The 18303-nt window shown below is 39.4% G+C and overlaps 1 protein-coding gene across 2 annotated transcripts in view; it reads left to right on the top strand.

Annotated features, from left to right (window-relative positions):
* vgll4b (vestigial-like family member 4b) overlaps positions 1–18303 on the top strand; it is a 31991-nt gene that overhangs the window by 2728 nt on the left and 10960 nt on the right. The window contains exons 1-2 of one of the 2 annotated variants that reach the window (XM_020629020.3): positions 11607–12090; positions 18022–18256. In XM_020629020.3, coding sequence (XP_020484676.1) covers positions 12009–12090; positions 18022–18256 — 317 coding nt within the window. In that variant the 5' untranslated portion in view covers positions 11607–12008. Of the gene's footprint in view, positions 1–11606; positions 12091–18021; positions 18257–18303 lie in introns of those variants that run through there. The other variant, XM_020629021.3, reaches the window with a different exon arrangement.

Below are 18303 nucleotides of genomic sequence, written 5' to 3'. Positions count from 1 at the left end.
TTGTTAATGAACCCTTTTCTCCTTTTTGAGATGCATTATAGCTGATAACCATTAATGTTACAGTCCATAATATGCATTCAAATTTAGATAATTACTTGGGTTAATCTGTGCAATGAGAGACTGGCATCATTAAGAAAATGCCTCAAGTTTAATATCTCCAGTTCGTTCCCATAATGCTTTGCCCTAAATGAGCTGAATATCAGCTTTCTTGCACTTGTGAGTAAAATGGCCTGGGAGCCCTCCTCCTCCTCTCCCTCGCTCCCCTGCAGTGTTTTTGTTTTTTTTCCCTCTGCGCTGATGTCATTTTTTGTTGTTTGGGTCGTGCATGGCCTCTTTGTCCAAAGACAATGCACTCCAACTGTTTCCACAATAGTCCTGGAGAAAAGGGCAAACCAGGCGGCCTACTAAGCTAGTTTACCAGCCAGTTAGACAGCCGAACTAGCGACAAGTCAGTCAGCCAGCCAAGCAGGCCAACGGATAGTAACCTCTTCCTACTTGTTTGCATTAATGACAAGTCTAAGTCTTTGTGAGGCCTGTGCTGCACTTGATACCAGAGCGCTTGCTGCATTACAGGAGGAGGCTGGGCTCTGTTTTCATCTTCAGCCTCATCGCCAGTGTATACAGTAGCTGCTGTAACTCAGAAGGACCAATAGAGGTGTTTAAGGGCCAGTGCATCGTCTTAAAATGGAAAGAACGTTTTTTTTAATCTAAATTATTGAAAACCATCTCTGTTCAAAATGAATTTCTTGGGTTGTGCAGTAATGACACAAATGCTGCCTTGAAGGAAGTAAAATTACAGTTCATGAATAATGTATTCTCTCAAGGTCGCACTGCTCCACTATGAAGTCAAGTAATAACTCAAAAGAGGCTTTGGCCTTTGTATGGATTAATGACGGCTGCTTGTAGATGAGTGCACATCTTAATAAGAAAGCAGCAATGATGATTTTAAGTTGGAATTTCTTCACTGAGTGTTTCTTTCGGATCCTCCTCTGGATCACTGTATCTGAAGTTTGCGGGTATAGTAATGGTTGATGATGGTTTACAGGGAGCATGGCATCTTTCACAGAGCTGCAGGGGACAATTTGAAACAGTATAAATGTGTATTTATTTTTACTATATTTGTTGTTGAGGGTGAAATCATTTCAAGTTATTTCAGCTTCAATTTGTTTTGCCGTAAGTTTTGTCTTGTAGGCTAGTCTGATATTACTGGATGTTGTTGCAGCCTTAAAGGAAAAAGGTATTCAACTAAAATGACTAGTACAGTCCACCAGTAAACACATAACTTTTTATTTAAAACATGCAATTCTGTCATTTTCCCAAAGTATGATCAATCAATGAAACTAAATTTGAGTTGGTGTATTGACACTGCAGAAAATATCTTTGTAAGGGATAATCAAATCAAAAACAACACATTTTCTTAACAATACATATACAAAATCACACAGTTGCATGCAGGGCCGATCTGGTCTGTCACTGAGGTTAACCTTCCCCCTTCTGGTAGAAACAGACTGTCTGTGAACAACACTAATCACAGGTCTTAAGTCAAATAGTCCTGACCTTCACTTTAACTTAATTACACACTTACTAAAAAAGCAGTGAAGAAATCTGTGCTGTATATTTAATGGTGAATGTGGGAAAATGTTTAATACTTGCCATCACCCCACCATAGCAATTTCGGTGGCTACTTGGAAGATGTTGCAGTGTGCTCCACCCTTCCTGGAAGCAAACCTGTATTTGAAATCAACCTTAAACTACGGGGCCAAACAAGGACAGGATGAAATGTGTTTGTTTGTAGCATTTTTGTTCTCTTAAATAAAGCCATTTTTACACCATTTGTAGAGCAATCTCTCTGGTTTAGTGGCAATTTGGAGACATTTCTACTCACAAGGCCCTGACTCTAATGTTGGGTCTTGGATGTTTGATCAAAGCCAGTCTTTCCAAAGAGTGCTGATGGGTTTAGGGCTCTTCTGAAAGGATGGAACATGGACCTTTTGTTTCTGACAGGAACCACAACAAAAGAAGGACTGGTGCCAAGAGAAGGTGGTTGGCTGAGATCTGTACAGTGCCCTCTGCTCTACTTCTGTACATGCTGTACACACTGAAGTACAGCTTGTTTGTTTAGAGAAAACACACACACACACACACACACACACACACACACACACACACACTTACAGAATCCCTTCTTCACTTTTATACTTTCCATGGTTTGTTCAACCATCCCAAGTCTTTGCTTACTCATAGAAAGGAAAAGCTGTCCATTAAAATAGACTGTTTCATGTTTGCCAGTATCTTCTTGTCCGCTCTTTTGTTGATACCTTATATATTTCAAACCACATAGCTTTGAAATGAAGGCAACAATTGTCATACACAGCTCTGACAGACTCTGTTGCTTCGTACGTCTTTTCATAGTTGTCCGTTTTTTGGCCAGTCCTGCGTCCTGAGACAATCCCCTCCTTTCTGACAGGGTTAGTCCTAGGGCTGGGAGATATGACCTCAAATCAATATATCACGATTAATTGAACATTTTACCTCAATTATGATTAATGAATGATTATTTAGTTTTTCTTTTTTGCCCTCATAGTTCACTGACATGGTCTCTGCTGTAAATATGCTCAACAATTAAAGCTGGGATCTTTTTTCTAATGAAAGAGTTCATATCTGATTAACTGTTTTGTGGTTATTTATTGAATATTTCGAACTGAAATAAATCAAAGCTTGAACCGAAAACCACACATTTTAGTTTTGAAGTAGAAATTAACTTCTCTAAAACAGTAGAAAATAAACAACATTTCTTGCGAACAGTTTTTCCGCAGTGTTTACATTTGCCTTCTTTTTGTTCGGTGTCATCTTCCCTAAAGACAAAATGTGTCCAAACGACGGACTTTGCTTCCATGTTGTGGATTGGACATGTCGTCATGTGACTCTGCCTGGAAAATAATCGAAACAATTGACATGGTTAAAGATTACGTCGGTTAGAGGGTCTGAATGTTGGTTTCGATTAATTTTCGTTTAATTGCCCAGCCCTAGTTAGTCCCCCCTCCTGTGAGGTGCATGTGTAAACAAGCTACTAAGGTAGGAAAAGAAATGTAATGGAATCTGGTCACTGTCATTTATCCATGTTCAGGTGGACCAGATAAGCAATGGTAACCTCAATCTGTTGTCGTCCCAGTTTTGGATGTCTTCGCTTAAAGTTGTGAATTAACCACGATACGCTTGGTTAAACAGGCTTTGCACATTGTACACTTTTAAAGTGTGATGTGATCGTCCTCTGATTATGAGTAAGCTTTGTGACTCGTTAGAGCTTGTCGATGCTCGGTGGTATTTAGTCAGATCAACACTGAAAGAGAAATTGAAGAGCTTGCATCATGGCACTGTGTCTAAACCTAGCTGGAGGCAAACCAGAGTCCTATGTGGGAGGTTATTTGATCGAGATCCATGCCCAAAGGTGGAAGGGTTGGGTTTTTGGGTGTGTTGTGAGCTTTGGTTTTTTTTCTAGCAAGGAGTGGGTTTGCCCTCCAGCATCCAGCATCCTGGCAGGATTATCTCTATGCTGCCTGTGTGACATGATACAGGGGTTAAGAAACTGAACATAATGGTGAAAAGATACAGATTGGAGGAAGGAAGTTGGAACTTTTTCCCTACATGACTTTAATGTGTTTTGAGTTCAACAGAGTTTAAACTTGGTCTATGACAGTATTTTAGTAAGTCACATCAAAACTAAGGTGAACTTGAAATGTTATTCAGGCAGCCAAAGAGGTGTTTTTGCAGCATTGCTTTAAGAGTCAACTTTAGAAGTGTGCAGCAACAGTAAAGTTATTAAAGCGGTAGGAGATAATGCGCAGCTCACTGGCAGTATGGTGGTGGTGTATTCATGCTGTAGTTAAGGTGTGTTTACTAAAAACTGTGTGCTTGTGAAATAAAAGTATCATTACAGATATCCATGAAAGACATGCTCTACTGTCTCAAAAAAACACGAGTGTTATATTGCCGATTTCCGTTCCTGCCACACAGTCAACGTCTATTTCCTATTAATTGATTCATGTGGTATTACAATGTCAGTAACTTTAACCAGTGTTTGATTTACCGCATGCTATCAGAGTGTGTGTGGGTCAAGGAGTCTGGAGTAGATAAATCTTGTTATCAGCTAGGTCTTTATGAGCTCTCTCATGAGTGACTCGGTCAAAGCGATACAGATAATGTATAGACACTTGTCCTACTTTAACACTGACTTCATTGTTACCTCCCTGCTCTTCTGCTTTCGCCTACGTTGTCACTAGAGACTAGAGCTGAGTGTGGATGACAAATAAATATAAGCATATAGATAAAAGCCCACGTCTGTTTTTCACATTGTAAGTTGTCATTTTGTAGATATATTTTTCAGTCAACCTTGAAAAAACATATCTGCTCCATTCACTTTGTTAAAACTTTTTTAGTGCCACAAAAGTCTGGCACAAATGCAAAACAGCATAATGACATGTCTCTTCCTCCTTTTTCAGTTTCAAAGACTATGGGACATCAATGTTCCTTACAAAGATATGCATTAGTAACACTATTTTTAGTATAGATACTGTATATTTATTGTGTAATGAGTAACATTTATTAATCCTTAAAGGTTAGCTTTGTTACCTTTGGATAGAGCCATGCTGTTTCTCATGCTGGGTAGCATCGTAATTATTTGACAGGCCAACTGTGGTGCCAACTTTCCCACCTCACTCTGAGCTAGAAGGTGAAAAAGTGGAATATTTTAACATCCCAAACTTGTCCTTCAAATATAATCATCTAAATTACTTAAAAATATTTTTTAGGTTCCCACATACAGCTTGCTTTAAAAATATTTATAGTCATTGCTTTCTTGACATTTTTTGTCTTTCACTTATTAACATATGACTGTCTTTGTTCTTAAAGCAACCTCCCTCCTCGGTTTAATTTCCATTTCTTTTGATCACCACACAAACACACAAAATATGCGCACACACCACATACACACGCACACTGACACTGGTTGTTACGTCACAGTCACGGCGTTGTTAAGTGTCGTGGTTCAATAAGAATGGAGGGGCAAGGGGCCACCATGGTCACAAGAGCAAAGGTCAAGTGTCAAAAGGTCATGGTTGCAAGTCACAAGGTTAAATATAATGGACCCTTGTTTTTTTTTTCTAAACCTAGCACTTCTTCTGTGCACTTTCAGAAAAATATATAAAGGTTATTCTGCCTTTTCTTCGAAGCAGACGCTTCTACTGTTTTTCTTTTTAAACGAGAGAGCAGATTTCTTCACTTGTGGAAAGTCTGTTGTCTCATTTCTAAAAAAAGATGTGACTAGTTAGAAAATTGTTTATAAATGATTTGATTTCCCTAGAAATGTTGTTTTTCTATGTACGTTAAGGTGTAACCTGTGGAACATGTTTTTGCAGCAACTGGTGCTTTTGATCTGCTTGAAAAAATAAAAAAACAGCCAAAGTGTACATACACTCCTGGTAGCCACAAAATATCGATAAGGTAATGTTTCAATGTCATGTCTCGTGTGATGCAATAATTAAATCGCTGGTGCACAATATGAATATTTTAATAATAAAACGTTGGCCCTGCCAATTTATGGCATCGCTACTTCATGACTCCTCATGGTGGAACTAAGGATATGAATGAGGGTAACCTTGCACATAATTTAATCAGCCAAATAAATAGTTGACAAGTGGTGAACTGTCAACAAAATTGCAGTTAATAAATAAATGCATCAACCCTACACCCTACACCTATTTAGGGTCATTTTGTAGTCTTCTGTTTATCAGATATTATGATTTATTTATTATGTGATTGTCTTGCAATATATCAGTTATCACAGGAGCGCTGTATGGTTATATGATTGTTATTGTTGTGACATGTATCTTATCATATTGGAGTTACCCTTGCGATTCCTACCCTTAGCCACCCACCACCTTTCATAGTTGGAGTATCTCACATTCACCTGTATACCACATGTTTCTAACAGTCAAGTCTAATGGTTAGACGCTTCAGTATTTAAGGGGTCCTCTTGAGTATTTGTTTGAATTTGGGACTCTGGCTACTTCTCAGAACCCTGTGTACACTCACTCTCAGTAAATGCCAGGCTCACTGGTCCTGTACCAGTGCTGCTGTCTTAGCGAGGGAGCTATTTCTCAGAGTTGTGCTGACCACACATACTCTACATTCCTTTCTTTTTGATAGCACTCTCCATAGTTTCTCAGAATGAAAAGAAACAGGATTGAAACGCCTCTCACAAAGAAAAACTAACCTCTACAGTGCTGAAAACCAAGAGACATGCTGAGGTTTCATTGTGGTCCGGTGATTTGACTTCTGAGTTGTATTTACCTCATAGGTACAGGTTCAGGCACAGCATAAAAGATTGAGATTTCTTTGTATGATTTTCAGACACATTTACAGAAACTACCCTAATGTACTTTAATGTTTGCTGAGGAGATTTATTCCAGGAGTATAAATACATTTGAAGATAAGAAGGCTGGTACACAGTCACACTGAATAGTCTGTGAACACACTCCTCTTAGAAAAGTATGTGTTGTATTCCAAGCCTGGGCATCCAGAGATAAGGTTGTGTTGACTACATACGAACATAGCGAGGGTGTGATTCGGGCCGATGCAGAACGTGAATGGTTATGGCTCAGAGCCTGCCGTCCCACGCAGGGCGGTCTTGGCCAATAGACGATAAGCCCCTAGGGTCAGTTTGTTACCAGCTAATTGGTAGCATGGCAAGAATGTAGTAAAATGTCCCTTTGGCCAATGGAGGCATCATTTATTTTGCATGACAAGAAATAAGATCTGTTTGGAGTGGGATAGTCAAAATGACTGATCTTTCATAAATTAGCAACCAGACTTGAATAAACCCCAACATTTTTATGTGAAAGCCGGATTAAATACTTCGGATTTGATGTTTGACAAATGTTAGTTTGACAGAGTGACAGAGATGTCACTGCTGCCACTAGATATCCTTTAAACCATTATATATATGACATCTGAATCTTTGCTGCAAAGAACACATTGTATCTTACAATCACATCTGAGTTGTGCTTCAGGCAGTTACATACCTGTAAAAACACACAGTATATCTATTGTTGCATCGCAGAGTGTGAGAGATCGGCAACTGTCTTCCTCTTATTTTTGTACACAACATTTGGAGACCGAGAGAGAAGAAAAAGAGTTAGAGGAGAGAAAGGGTTGAAAATTGACTTTTTACAAAGGCTGTCAAGGTCTTACAGGCCACTTTAAGGGAAGAGCTTTTGTAAATGGATAGAGAAAGTATTGCGGACCGATTTGGAGGGCAGATAGACAGCAGATCAGTTTTAGAGAAGAGGGTGACAGTTTACTCAGCAGGCCCGGTGAGCAGAAAGAAAGAGTCAGACAGTGATGACTTGGATGTCTCGGCTTTGAGAGAACACTTTGCTCAGTCTTCAACTGGCTTATCTTGTGTCAGTCACTGCAGATTGTATGACAACACGGAGAAACCATAATGGTTGTTGATTGTAGCTCACAGGGAGAACAGAGTTCCTGTTGAATGGCACCACAATCTGATATGAGAGTTTAGAATATAAGTCTAAAGTGTGAGAGAAAAGTGTGGTCCAACAAGAAGAGTCCAGGTCTGCACAATATAAGTGATTGATTGAAATCTTTATATCAAAGATGTGTATATATTTTTTTTTTTTCTTTTTTCAAGATAAAATATATATATATTATGTAAATGTAAAAAAGTGCAATATGCATGTGCCATTACATAATTCAATCTTGCATTGTGAAATGCAATAAATACAAAACAATATTAAATAGTGAGTGTTGTGTATCTGCTGTTCTTTGTGTTTTACAGAATACTGTTTGATTACTTAAGTATTTTAGGAAGGCACACAATCTCTTGATCCTGTGAATCTTGATCTAGTAATGAAGTGGTTTGAAATTGAAGTTCTCCATAGCAAGTGGAGTGTTCACATAAACACAAACAGACAGCACAAAGGTGGGAAATGACTGGATAGCTTCACTTCCAAACAATCACCTGTTGTTCTCATTGTTTCAGTTCAGAAACCTGATATTTCCTCGTGTGTGTGTGTGTGTGTGTGTGTGTGTGTGTGTGTGTGTGTGTGTGTGTGTGTGTGTGTGTGTGTGTGTGTGTGTGTGTGTGTGTGTGTGTGTGTGTGTGTGTGTGTGTGTGGACACAAACACTCTCAGGAACTCTTTGTTATGGTGGCCCTTTACAGTTTTGTACTGTAATTCTGCCTCTGAATGAAACTTAGATGATATACTGTACATGTCAGTAAAGAAAGCTAAACTTCTCTTGGTTCCTGCTGGCTTTTGACAGTCAGTGACATTGAAGGGGGATTTTGATGAATGAATTTAGGATTTTTGACACATACATATTTCACTTGCAGAGGGTTAAAAGCGATGTGACACCAACCTGTAGTACAATAACTTGTATTACAGGTCTGTCTGTCCTACTCAGGTGTTTGCAGACATTACATGTGTCATCAAACATTTTACAGCCTCAAGGTTTATGAAGAAGTAACAGTTACCACCCTGATACCAAGAGCTGAGCTGATACATTTCAGACGTGACAAACGTCTTCAGCACATTATATCACTGTGTAAACAATGCCTGTAAAAGTGTGGTGATGTTTTAACAGAGCACGCCGTAAAGTGATTGAGAATTTGACCCAAGGACCTCGTCTAGTTTAAGTGTTTTTCTTCCAACCTGGCTTATGATATTTATAAACAAGTTTTAAGGAAGTGGCTACTCATTTTATTGATTTTCGAATAAGGAATAGGATAACTGTGGCAGATTACTTGTGAATGAAAAAAGACCGAAGTCAGTCACCCCATTTTTTTACACTCTACCATCATCCTATCAGCCAGTGTTTGTGCCACAACACTGGAGTGTGTTAATAAAGCATTAGGATGAATCACCACCTGGCCTGTACCGTGTGTTGTTATCCAGACACACCCTCTCCCCGGAGAGGCCTGGACCTGTTCAGAGAGACACACAACACCGCAGGAGATTTAAGAAGGTGTGGTAGGCCTCTTGTCTTTATGGATCAGAAGAATAAACAGACAGGCAGGAAGTAAAGGGGGATAATGACAGGACAGCAGGAGTTCTACTGGGGATGAAGGGCGGTTGTGTACCCACAGCACTATGTGAATAATGAGTAAATGGGTGGATGCTTTCAGGGATCCTAACTCTTGCTGCAAACTCCAGAGCAACAGTTACAAATTAATAATTTACATATAAGGAAATTGAAGTATTTATTTGCATAAGTAAGAGAGCCAGTGATTATTTTCAGGAAACATTTGGTGTTTGAATATATTTATACTTTAGTTTTTCTAAAAACTGTGCTGACTCAGTTTAAAGAAAGTAAACAGGGAAACCAGTATGTAAGAAAAGAGTTATTACCACAGTAGGTTAAGTAATGTGAACCAGCTTGTCTCTAAGGGAGAAAGAGGGGGAATTTCACCAACTTATTGTGTAACCATTAATCTCCTTAGAATACTTGTTCAGTCTTACAGCATGTACAGTAGGAACAAAGATACAGTGTTTGGAACATGGTTTCCTTGTTTCACTCAGTTAAAGTCAAGTGTTTGTGATAATTGCAAACTATTAAATTCACAAGAACAAATTAAGTAGTGCTTAATGCTAACACTCCCCAAACATCTTCTTTATGCCTTCCATAATTTTCAATTTTTGGATACACTGTTTAAAAAATCTGCTGTCACACACCTGTGCATGATACAACGACAGGAACATCCAACAAACAGTTTGAGGCCTCTAACACTTTAAGCCTATGAGGTAGTCGAAGGCTGATAGTAGCAGCACTAGCAGCAGTGAAAAATCCCTCGTGTGAGCTAAGCCCTGTTGTGTGTGACTCTGGAAACAAAGGGTGTCCAATGAGACAAGAACCTTTTCCTTAGTTCTGAGTCACCGTTACAAGGACTCCCAAGAGGGAGGAGGGGGGCTTTTGTGTGTATTTGTTTGCTTGGGTTTGTATGAGAAAGAGAGGGGGGGAGGTGTTTGAAACAACCTGTGATGATGTGTGTTTGTGCACCAGGGTTGGAAAGAGGTATGTTTTTTATTTATTTATTCCTGTGCAGATGTAAATGTGGAAATTGTGGCTCATGTACGTGCAAGAGAGAAGGTGCAGGATTCAGAAATAATTTAATAATTGGTCTGTTGACCTGGGTTTGAGCAATGTGAGAAGTTAGTGTTATCAAATAGGTTTCAAAGAAGCAGCCATAACTTGTTTGCTTTGTACTTGCGTTGAACACATGATGCAGAAATAACAGCACCTGCCTGAAAGGTTTCATCAAAGTTCATTATCTTTTTGCTGTTTGTTTTCTGCTGTGTATTCAGTCATCATTACACAGAGATAAGGGCCCAAGACTGGATGAAATCAGGACAACACTGATTTTTCTCGTTCTTTTGACTTATTTCTATAGCTTTGAGTAGCCTATATTTAATTGTTTTTAAAAACTCATCATGTTCGATGAGTTTGCTGTGGCATTGTGTGTATTTTGTGCTGTTCATGACGGCTCTCCTTTCCCTTCCTGTGTGTTTGCAGGTAAGTGTGGCCCAGAAGCATGCACATGGCAAATGTGTTCCTGTGTGTAAACTCACACTTTGAAATGCAGCCACACCCTGCTCATTATGTGCTCAGTCAAATACCCAGACGTAAACTGCTCTCTCTAACCACGTAATATGATGCCAGTCATATTCACATGCTATTCATCCTTGATGATGATTATACCCATTTCCTCTTTTCATTCAACTTTCCCTCCTCTTTCTTCCACAACTGTCTCTTCATACTGGACAAAACATGCATAGCCCTTTTCAATCACCAGGGGGCAGGAGAGAACCAAGTTAAAATGTGTTTTTGTACCCACACACATCGACTCAGTAAAGTTTGTTTTCCCTCCATTTGTAAGACCACTGATGGCAAATTGCAATTTTCTTTTTCATAACTCACATTGAATCATAAATGTTTTTTTCTCTGTCTTTAGTTGTCGTTGTAATAAAAGTCCTCAGTCTATTATATTCTGTTCTGCCTGCGTAGGCTACAGACCCATTGGAATAAAAAAAACAATGGAGTTTTATGGTCATTCCAACATCTTTACTAAAGGGCTTTTTAAGCAGCAGCTTACCCACTTGGCTCTTTTTGCTTCATCATCTCTCCTATTAATTGTAACTTTTGCCCTTTTCTGTCCACAGTCTTTTACTGTGTCTCATCTCAATACTGTTTGTTCAGGCTACAGCCAGTGAATATTGACTTAACTCTGGTGCACACTCTGTAATAACCTTATTATACTATTTTAGGGAGGACAGTATGTTTAGCCATATTGTAGGCCTACTTTTATGGCACCTTTTAAAACTCTAGTTGTCACTTCATGTCGTAGGCTACATCAACGATCTGTTAAAAAATCGTGTGGCTGAACTACTGTATTGGTATCCACTCGTGATACTTTTGACATTTTATACTGGATTACTGATGATCTCGACCCTCTCTCTCTCGCTCTCTCTCTCTCTCTCTCTTCCTCCCCCCCTCTCTCTCTCTGGTTGTGTTTGTAGAGGCTGATCTTGTGCGTAAAACATCCCCAATATTTGAGGCGCTTCAGGGATTTAGCGAGCATGCCCAGTCCGCCCCTCTCAGCACTAGAGGAAACCACTGGTGCAGCATAGAAGTCATACCAAGCATAGCCTGCGTGTCAGTGCAGTCGACTTACAGCTGGCTGTGAGGACAACTGACGCTACTCTCTTTTTGCTCTTTATCACCGCGATACTTTCACTCGTGTTTTTAAAAAAACTATACAAAACGTATTCAAACCTGGGAGTACCCAGTTTAAACCTTCGGTCAAAGGGTTTATAATTTAGAAAGGGGGGTTCTTCCAAACTAAAGTTGGAGGCTGGGCCTTTAGCTTTTTGACCGTCGACAGAGAAAAAAGAAGAAAAAAGCTGGTCTTTTTTTTTTTTTTTTAACAACTCGATAAATGCTTCTAACGAAAATGGACCTGTTGAACTACCAGTACCTGGACAAAATGAACAACAATATTGGCATTCTCTGCTATGAAGGTAAAGTGGAGGCTTTTCGTGCTGTTTGTGGGTGTTACTACTGTTGTTTTTAAAACGTGAAGTTACGCTGCGAGTTAAAGTTAACGACGTAGAAACTCAGGTGACGACGTTTAATACGCCGTGCAGTGGGGACGTTTAAAGTTTACGCACATGCTGAATTTTACTTGTTGAATTTCTAAGCGACTCATGAATGTAAATTGAAACTTGTCATAACTTTTTTAAACGGTTTAAACCTACGTTATATTTCCATGGGACGTGGTACCACTTCTAGCTCACTGGGTTAACATTATTTGCTCGTTATTTTACACATTTTGAGTGTGTTTATTATCCTGACTTGTTGTTTCCGCGCTATTGATTGTTCTTCAAAAGGGAGACCTGACAAATGACTGCGATGAAAGGCTGAATAAAAGAGTGCATGAAGCCATGTGTGGATTTCAGGGCTTTCCAGTGCCTCATTCACTCTTTTACTACACATTCAGTTATTCTGACTTTCTGCTATCCATTACTCATTATAATCCCACATAATCTGCATTTTAAAATCTGTATCCCGTTGTGTAGGCCTCGCACGTTTCTTCTCTCCCCTCTCTCCTCTTTCCAGTCTGGACTACAAGTTATTTCTAGCATGAGCAGCCTAGAATTTAATGTTATGTCATGGACACGCAGTGCTTCCATGTCTCAGCAAAGCCACTGACTTTGGAGTAGTGCAGCTCCTGTCCTCTGCTCTGTAGTTATTGCTCTCATGTCAGGGAGTGTAATATCATCCAGTCTTTCTGGGGGCTAAATAAGAGTTCCTTCCTGTGCTCCTTTGCCCCTGATTTCTACTGATACATTCAAAATATACTCACTCACGCACGGCTGCAGATGTCTTACTGCATTCTCATGATTTTCAGATTTGGAAATTAAATGCAGCTAATAATGTACATTTGAATAACGGATTTACCACACAGAAAGTAGTAGAAGACTGCAATAGAGTTCATGACCACTGATTATTGTCCATCCGTGTTTTCATTATACAAAGAAATTAAATGTGCAGCTTTACATACATTTTCTACATTCTTTATCAGAAACTGGGTAGTTTACTTGAACATCTTGTGGCCGTATTTTGCAGTCCATTGTGACTGAAAAATACTCTGCAGATTTGCATGGAAGTCAGAGAAGAGGTTTAGCAGGTGGCCAATGCCTTCATTATGACCCCTGTCAACAGAGTTGGATCTAATGATTTGCTGCAAAGTAAATGTTGTGTTCCTGTATTACCTGTTTGACAAAGTGCAGACCAACTTAATACTTGTATGCATGTGACATTTCAAGTTTTGTTCCTCAGGTCAGGCACACAAAATATGTTGTAGCCTGGTTCTGCTCTGAATCTGTGCCAAACCTAATTTATTGTACAAATTATCGTGCCCCAAAATTAAAATCAATACGTTATTCCACGGTTAAAGTAGAGTCTGGGGCTCCTCCTCCTGGAACCTTTCACTATCAAACACTATAATTCTTGTATTCTTGTGTGTTTTTGTTCCCCAAATTGGCATTCATTTTTTTATTAACTTCCCTTTATTTTTGTCAAAGAAAGATTAGTTCATGTTAATAATATCTGGTTCTTCTTGCATGGATGTCAAATTTCACATTCTAGTGTGTGATCATTCACATGTAGTCTGATGATGAACCTGAAAAACACAGAGAGAAGTTTACTTCTTCACCTAAGCTGTCTTCTTACCTTACAGAAAGATAAATTATCCAGATGTGAACATAATTCTCTTTCTATAATTGTATTATTTCTCTGGTATTAAGAAATCTTTGTCTCTCTTCATGCCTTGGTGATAATACGCCACACTTTTCTTCCTCCTTGGTAGTTTGGTTTTGGTATGTTTTCTGGTGAACTGTAGTAAATACGATAAAGGGCTGCCGCCATATTAGCGTACAGCCATAATTGCAGTTAGAAATTATGGCAGAGTGTTGAAGGCCCTGGTGCACGAAACCATGGCGACTGAAACCAATTGTATAATGTTGTATTTGGAGCTGATCAATAGCCTTGTGTTTTCCTTCTGAAGGATTTCAAATATCATTACAATAGTGGAAAATTTGTAAACAGTTGAAATATGATGCTACCCAGCAGACCAATCACAGGGCTTGGGGTCAGCAGCATTTCGATGCTTAGTTAGGATTTTTGAGCAGGTGCACGTGCATGTCAGGCTATGTAGGCTTCTGTGTAGGTACAGGGCTATGCAAATCTATGACACATGTTACGGCATAGATTTGACACAAGAATAAATTAGGCTGAAAGCTCAACCATCAGTTGAGAGATGGTTTAGCAGATAAAAACACTGCCACTGGGTTTGCATTGAAGCCAATTAGAAGATTTCCTGTGTCCTTGCAAAGCTTTGTACATTAGGTTTTATCCTGTCTTTCTTAATGAAGGAAATAACCAGAGTGAAGGGAGGACATTTCTATTTAGAGGTATTAATATATGTGTATAACATCTGGGTGTGATGGGTTTGGACATAAAGCTTTCTTTCTAATCTTGGGAAGCATATCTTTTGAGGATTAGGCCATTTATTTGTTTTCCTGTGTGTGTGCGTGTTTGTGGTTTTTTTTAGCTGACTGAGCTATAATCTGACTCCATCATGTGCCTTTTGATAAGAAAATACAGATAAAAGAGCAGAGCAGGGAAAACAGCCAACCAGTACATGAAAGAAAAGCCCCACATGTTCAAACAAATTGAGCCAAGAAGGGTTGAAGGAGCTGAGTGCTATTGTGGGAGTTATGATTTATTATGCATGAGTTTGAATACTTTCCTTGTAACAAACAGACATAGGTTCTAATACTGGTACACTGTCTGAGGACTTCAGTGCTTTTTTCAAGGCTTTCACTCCATTGTTATCACCATCATTTATTAGCAAGTGCAAAAAGAACACTTGTGATGCCTGTAATAAAGTGAAAAAATATAAAAAATCATTCAGCATTTCCTTCTGTTGTTGCTATTCTAGAAATAGAATATGTGTGGATGATATTGTTGATGGCTTTTAAGTGGTTCCAAACAGCGCTCATGATGCGAGGTAGCATGGTCTGAAAAGAGGACTGGAATAAAATCATAAAGTCATTCTTCGGGGTCAGAACAAGACCTTTTTTTATGGAAGCCTTTCAGGACCTAGTATATCTGTCAAGAACCAAATTTAATATAACCATCTATTGTGGTCCATTAAAATGTGAATCAGAAGTGTAACATTGATGACATGTGCAGTTGTTAAATGTGGATTTCTTTCTTTGCCAGTTGATTGTTCCCAATTTTTTTTTTTCAATAAACAAGGGCGCTGTTGATTATATTTTTCGTAAATGATTGTGTTGAGCGAGACGTGTGATTGATTTTCTCTCACTTTCACTACTCCAGCACTCTGTTCCTTTCCTTCTCTCGGTGTGTTTGGTGTTTGCCTGCTGTTCCTCTGTCCAGCTCTCCCTTTCTTTCTGAAAAGCTGCTATCAGTTGTAGTCCTGGCAGTGTTGGGTCCAGGGGAATGCTGACTGTCTGTTTTTTGCTGCTGAGCAGATGAAAATAGACAGAATGAAAATCTCAATTTCTCTCCCTCTTCCTTCTTTACTGTGTTCCTTTTTTCTGTCAGAGATCAAACTGATTTAACATCCGGTCGAAAAGTTCAGCTTACATAGACATGAACGTTTGTCTTTCTTTTAAGTATTAAAAGTCTAAAACCTCTAAGGACTTTAAAAATAAAGGTAAGAGAGGCAAGTTCAGTTTACTGAGAAACTCAGCCAAAAATAATCACTTTGCTGCATTGCAGAGAGAGAAGAGAAGACATGCCTGGACTCATCTTTATGGGGGGGGGGGGGGGTGAGGGAGGGAGAAAGAGAGAGGCAAATAGAGAGATAGAGGTTCACCTCTGTTTGTAATCCAATCTCATCCAGATTTCCAAGCTGTTTGAAGTTCTGTCAAGAGACATAGGCTTTGATCATGTGGACTTAATGAACTGAGAGAGCAGAGAAGGGAAAGGTAGAGAGAAGATTGACTTCTGTGTAACAACCCCACTGTCTGCTGGTTGAGGAAAAATAGAGACATGTAGTTTAATTTCCATGTTCTTCATGAACTGAACAAAATGTACATCATGCTGAATTAATATGTGTTACACCAATCAGCTGTTACTTATTTATAGTGTCTTGAGCCTCACTTCTTCTTAGTGGTTGTGTTTGTATCTTGACTTTTACAAATGTAGGATTTATTTCAGAGTTCGATTCAGTTTGATGTGAATTACTTGCAACTGAGAGTAATGGTGTCTAGTGTTACTGTTCAGTGGCAGAGAAGTCAACTGGGTTTGACTCTAGACAGCTGAATGTCTTATTTGTGTGCAGAGAAACACTCAAAGATTCACCCCTTATTGAGCGCTTCACTTCTGAACCTCTGATAAGCTATTGTGTGTCCTGGGGTCTGATTGGTTAGTGTTGTGTGTCACAGTCTCCCTTCTTTTCTTTTCTTTTTTGGCTTTGCTCCGTCCTGCCAAAAACAATGATGTCACCCGCCTTGTTGCCATGGTACACAGTGGGGCGAGCAGGAACATGCCAGAGAGAGAGAGAGAGAGTGAGGGTAGCTGCTACTGTGTTTGGGAGGCCATGCTAAAACTACACATACAAAGAGGAACAGTGGAGGAATAGAGCACACCATTTACTACATTACAAAGCCTTTTCAGTGTGTATGTTTGTGTGTGAGCTAAGGTCTTCAGAATGACTTAATGATATAATAAGTTTTTGTTTTAAACTAGATTTCACCAAGATTCTTTTGCCTCGTATTCAAAAGACATTGTGATTTATCCACCAAAAGAACATCGTCCACCTTTTTTTACATGAAAAAATCTCGGCCTGTTAGACAGCACAGGAAACGTTAGCTGTAAACAAACGGGTCAGTAGCATTGTGCTAGTCATTGATTGCACAATGAAGTTTCCAGCAGAATCATAATAACTTTGCGCTTCTTATTCATGACTGCATATCTTAATAGTAAGCATTGCAATTAGTAAGCAAAGCAGAATAATCACAAATATTATTACAATACTATTTGAGTGATCACATCTCCATTGTGCTTCTAACCTTTCCTGGTTCCAGTTTTTTAATTTGCAAAAGCGACACCAGAAACACAAATGATTCTCCAGAAAATACTTTTTATTACAAAGTGTTGGAGTAGTTAAAGGATAAGGTACGGGTTGAAATGGGGGTTTTAGTCTTTGGCTTTATGTTTTGTTTGGGGAAACGTCAGACAGATACACAAGGCCGGCAGAGCAGTGGAAAGTCCCCGTGCTGAAGCTGAGCCAGTGGTAGTTTTCCTGATTCTCTTTTGCTCTTACTCCCACTCACTGACGACTCTAAAGGCCTTCTGTACTAGGACAAGACTGGAGGAAAGCACAGAGTCAAATACAGAGGAAGAAATAGTTCTCACACACACACACACACACACACACACACACACACACACACACACACACACACACACACACACATGCAAAACCCATCCACAACTGTTTCTTCCAAACCATTCCTAACCAGATCTGCTTATGCCAGAGGTTTGTGCCTCACTCAGCAAACTGTGTAAGTCAACAAAATCCAAAGTTTGAGCTGGAGCACAGCCTGTACAGTATCCCTGTCATGAAGTCGTTTTTGTGGTCAACTTGTTAAATGTAGCAATAAAGAAGTCACCTTCTACTTAAAAATAACATCATTTTGAGTGATTACCATAATTTATGTCCATGGGTTAGTGGAAGTGAAGCACGTGAGTTGGCAGGCGTTCATTCTCAGTCATGTTTTGAAAAGACCATAAGTATACTCACATATGCAGTATATATATTTAAAATATATTCTTGTCCTCGTTCAGTGTTTGTATAAGGTGGAGTTTTATTTCTTCTTGAACTCATGTCTCCTTTTTCTGTTATCTTTCCTCAGGTGAAGCAGCTTTGAGGAGCGATCCCAGACTCCAGTCCCTTTCTCTATCCTCATCTTCCTCCTCCTCATCGTCATCCTCCTCCTCTTCTTCATCATCCTCCTCCCTTTGCAGCCACAGGACAGGTCCTCCTCCAATCAGCCCGACAAAGAGGAAGCTGAGCGGGGACCAGGGGGACAGCGACATGGACGACAATGAACATGTGGCCAAGATGAGCCGACTGTTTGCTGCACAGCTGTAAGTATGCGTACATACATACATGAAACATTCATTTCTGTTGTACA

The sequence above is a fragment of the Labrus bergylta genome, chromosome 5, assembly GCF_963930695.1.
Source record: "Labrus bergylta chromosome 5, fLabBer1.1, whole genome shotgun sequence".
NCBI classification, from domain to species: Eukaryota; Metazoa; Chordata; class Actinopteri; order Labriformes; family Labridae; genus Labrus; species Labrus bergylta.
The sequence above is the reverse complement of the archived record's forward strand: the minus strand, read 5'-3'. Positions and strand labels throughout refer to the sequence as shown.